Source organism: Megascapheus bottae, chromosome 2 (genome assembly GCF_031878675.1).
Source record: "Megascapheus bottae isolate mThoBot1 chromosome 2, mThoBot2.hap1, whole genome shotgun sequence".
In the NCBI taxonomy this organism is placed as follows: domain Eukaryota; kingdom Metazoa; phylum Chordata; class Mammalia; order Rodentia; family Geomyidae; genus Megascapheus; species Megascapheus bottae.
In genome coordinates, this window is record NC_143510.1 from 12,847,408 (window position 1) to 12,851,033 (window position 3,626).

The 3,626-nt window shown below is 46.5% G+C and overlaps 1 protein-coding gene across 2 annotated transcripts; it reads right to left on the reverse strand.

The window, feature by feature from the left end:
• Positions 1–803: 803 nt before the first annotated feature.
• Rnase1 (ribonuclease A family member 1, pancreatic) lies at positions 804–2,309 on the reverse strand. Of its 2 annotated transcripts, none has more exons than XM_090354933.1 (2): positions 2,238–2,309; positions 804–1,510 (listed from the first exon to the last, which is right to left on the reverse strand). In XM_090354933.1, exon 2 carries the CDS (start codon positions 1,495–1,497, stop codon positions 1,030–1,032), a length of 468 nt encoding a protein of 155 aa, XP_090211059.1. In that variant the 5' UTR covers positions 1,498–1,510; positions 2,238–2,309; the 3' UTR covers positions 804–1,029. The 2 variants fall into 2 exon arrangements, with proteins under 2 accessions (XP_090211059.1, XP_090211068.1); XM_090354942.1 differs by having other exon boundaries at positions 804–1,505; positions 2,238–2,307.
• Between the last annotated feature and the right edge of the window lie 1,317 nt (positions 2,310–3,626).

Genomic DNA, 3,626 nt, shown 5'->3' on the forward strand with positions numbered 1-3,626 from the left:
TTCAGCCAGGTGCTAGGGGCTCCAGCCTGTAATTCTAACTACTCAGGAGGCTGAGATCTGAGGATTGTCTATGAGACTCTTATTTCCATTAAACTACCCCCAAACAGCTGGAAGTGCAGCTGTGACTCAAGTGGTAGAGTGCTAGCCTTGAACACACAATGCCCAGATTCTGAGTTCAAGCCCCAGGAACAGCATTAAAAAAATTAACTTTCTCCGAATGTGCAGATGGTTCTAGCCTGAAATCCTAGCTACTCAAGAGGCTGAGAGCTAACGATTGAGCTGGCCTCAGCAGGAAAGTCTGTAGGACTCTTACCTCCAATTAACTAGGAAAAAGCCAGAAGTTGGAACTGTGGCTCAATGGTAGAGTGCTAGCCTTTGGCAAATAGCTATAAGACAGCACCTAAGCCCTGAATTCAAACACCAGTCTTGGCACACATTAAATCAATTAGTCTTTCTCTACACACTGCAAGCCAGGAGCCAAGATGAAAGACATTTAATTACTCCACTCATTGATCAAAATTATCCAGACAGGGCCAGAAGTTTGGCTTAGTGGTAGAGTGCTTGCCTAGCACGCCTGAAGACCTGGATTGGATTCCTTGGTACCACACGCATAGAAAAAAGCCAGACGTGGTGCTGTGGCTCAAGTGGTAGAGCGCTAGCCTTGAGAAAAGTCCAAGGACAATGCTCAGGCCCTAAGTTCAAGGTCCAGGACTGGCAAAAAAAAATTATCCAGACATAATCTTACCTTTTTCTGGAAAACCATCAGAGGAAGAGAGCTTAGATGGGATATTTCCAGAATCAAGTAGTTGCAATTAGGTTTTATTTCATATAATCAGTGAAGGAACTTTTTATGGGCCCACCTCACAACCCATTTTCCACCCCAAGAGCCATGCAGGAACAAAAGTCAGGGAGAGGAAACATGCACAATCGATAGGAGCCGACAGAGTTGTTTCAGAGCCAGAAACAAAGAGGAAGAAGCTGGGGTAGAAGCAATGAGGTTGGGGAGAGGCATGTCTTGATTCTGTGGCTTTATGTGGAGCTCTCCACAGAAGCATCAAAGTGGACAGGCACAAATGGATTCCCATCACAGGCCACAATGATGTGTCTTTCTTTCTGGCTGGTCCGGTAGTTACAGTTGGGGTACTTAGAGCTACCTGTCAGGCGACATTCAGTGATGTTCATCTTATCATTGCTCTGGTAGCAGATGCTCTTGCCATCCTTACAGGAGATCTTGTTCTGGGTGCAGACAGCCTGGATGTCTACAAGGGGCTCATGGATAAAGGTGTTCACTGGCTTGCACCATCCCTGTGTCATATTCCGGTGCTGCATCATTTGGTTGCAGTAGGTGGGACTGCTGGATGAACCGGTGGAGTCCATGTGCTGTCGCAGGAACTTCATGGCCTGGGTTTCCTTGCTCAGTGATAATTGGGCCCAGCCGACCACCAGCAGTGACAGAACTAACAGTGGGAACAGGCTAAAGGACTTCTCCAGAGCCATGGTGGACTCTGCCCTAGGAGAGCATGGACAGAAAACAGGAAAGAGAGGAGAACCTCAGAGAAAGAAGTCCAGCTCCTGACTGCTCTTTCTAGAGTACTGTATCTTTCAGAATAGCCAGGAAGACAGTCCTCTTCCTGAGAGATTCTCCAAGAGATGAGACACACACACACACACACACACACACACACACACACCCTTCCCCTAGTGTGTTTTACTCTCATTTACTAGAAAGGCCACTGTCCCCTCTCAGTGGTTACCTACAATGTCACTAGCGTTACTGTGTTTGCCTTCTGGCATTTCTTTCACCTGAAATTCACTTGAAAAACAAAATATATTTGAATTTCATGCTCAAATGGCTCATCCAAAGGTGGTTTTGGATAAGTTACAAGCCAGATCATATTTCTGAGTTATTACCATAACATTTAAGGCCATGGCTCACCTGACAGAGCCTTGTAGTTTTACAATGCAGGAGAAACTTAGTATATGGGCTTCACTGACTTATGAAAGGGATTAGAAGGGACTCAAGACACATATTATCCCAGCTTGGGGATTCTTTTCTCTGCAGCCCAGGATTCTTTGTACCTGCTGTGGCTCCCCTCCTTTCCCCATCTCCAATTGAGGTTTACTTGGCTTGAGCTTTTCTGAGCTACTGTCAGTCCAGCCCAAGTGTTTTTTGATGCAAGTGTCAGCTCCGCCTCCCCCTCTCCAACCCCCCAAATCGAAGTGGGTCCTGATATTACCTCCTGGATCAATTACTTGTTTCCAGCTGGGGCTCCTGGGCTGAGTGGAAGGTCAGTTTCTACAAACACGAAGGTCCTGGGTCTGAATCTTATATAGAGACTATGAAGGGGTTGGCTTCCAAGGAAAGTGGGAGGAGCATCTTGGAGTCTGTTCAGATAAAAACCAGACCTCTGTGAGGCCAGGGTGGGGGGAATCACTCAGGTCAACCTCATTCCACTGCGGCTGAGGAGAGAGACAGTGTGTCACTGTTGGCTGCAGGGGAAGCTTAGCTGGAGGTAAAGAATGCTGAAATGGACAGACTTAACTAGTCATACCCTAGGAAAGACACTTGGTTCTTTTTCCTCCCTCAGCATTCCCATTTCAGATTAAAAGGGATCAGAGTCATTTAGCAGTGGTGGTGGTTAGGAGGATATGGCAGGAGAGATAGGTGAGGAGACAGGAAAATTATACATACATACATATATACATACATGTGTGTGTGTACTTGGACTTGAACTCAGGATAGCGTGCTCCCTCTTAGCTTCCCCCCCCCCCCAAGGCTGGCGCTTCACTACTTCAGCAATAGCTCTACTTCTGTTTTTGTTGTTGTTGTTTGTCAGTCCTGGGGCTTGAACTCAGGGCCTGAGCATTGTCCTTGGGCTTTCTTAAGGCTAGAGAGCTCTATCCTTTGAGCCACAGCACCACTTCCAGCTTTTTCCGTGTATGTGGTACTGAGGAATTAAACCTGGGTCTTCATGCATGCTAGGTAAGCACTCTACCACTAGGCCACAAACTCCCGACCCTCTACTTCTGATTTTTTGCTAATTAATTTGAAATAAAAATCTCACAGACTTTTCTACCTGGGCTGGCTCTGAACCACTATTTTCAGGTCATAGTCTCCTGAGGAGCTAGGACTACAGGCAAGAGCTATTAGTGCCTCAATATATACTTTTAAATAACTATAAAAAGAGTCCTACTCAAAAGCTGGAATCTGTTAGCCTAACCTCCTCCACCTTAGGAGGCAGTCTGCTATTTTCAGCCCTGCTGTAAAGCATGGCCTTTTCCCCAAATCTGGTGACACAGGCCCCTTCCCTGAAATTAGCTGATTCAGGCCTTATCTTACCTGATGACACAAGCAGCTGTAACCACACACACAAAATAAATCCCTGCTCTCATGTACCGCACAAACTCCATGTCCCACAAAAATCAGACAACAGAATACCTTCCATCCCAAGTAAAATTCTCCACCCCAACCCCCCTAGCCATATAAACGCCCTTGCTCAAGGACAGGTGCTTTTCCTGCCCAAGAGGCTCAGCTGACAATGAACTTCACTGTACGTGACTTGGTGTCTGCATGGTCTTTTGAGCTCAGGTTGGTAATGTTAGGTCTGTCCAGGAAAAAATAGCCA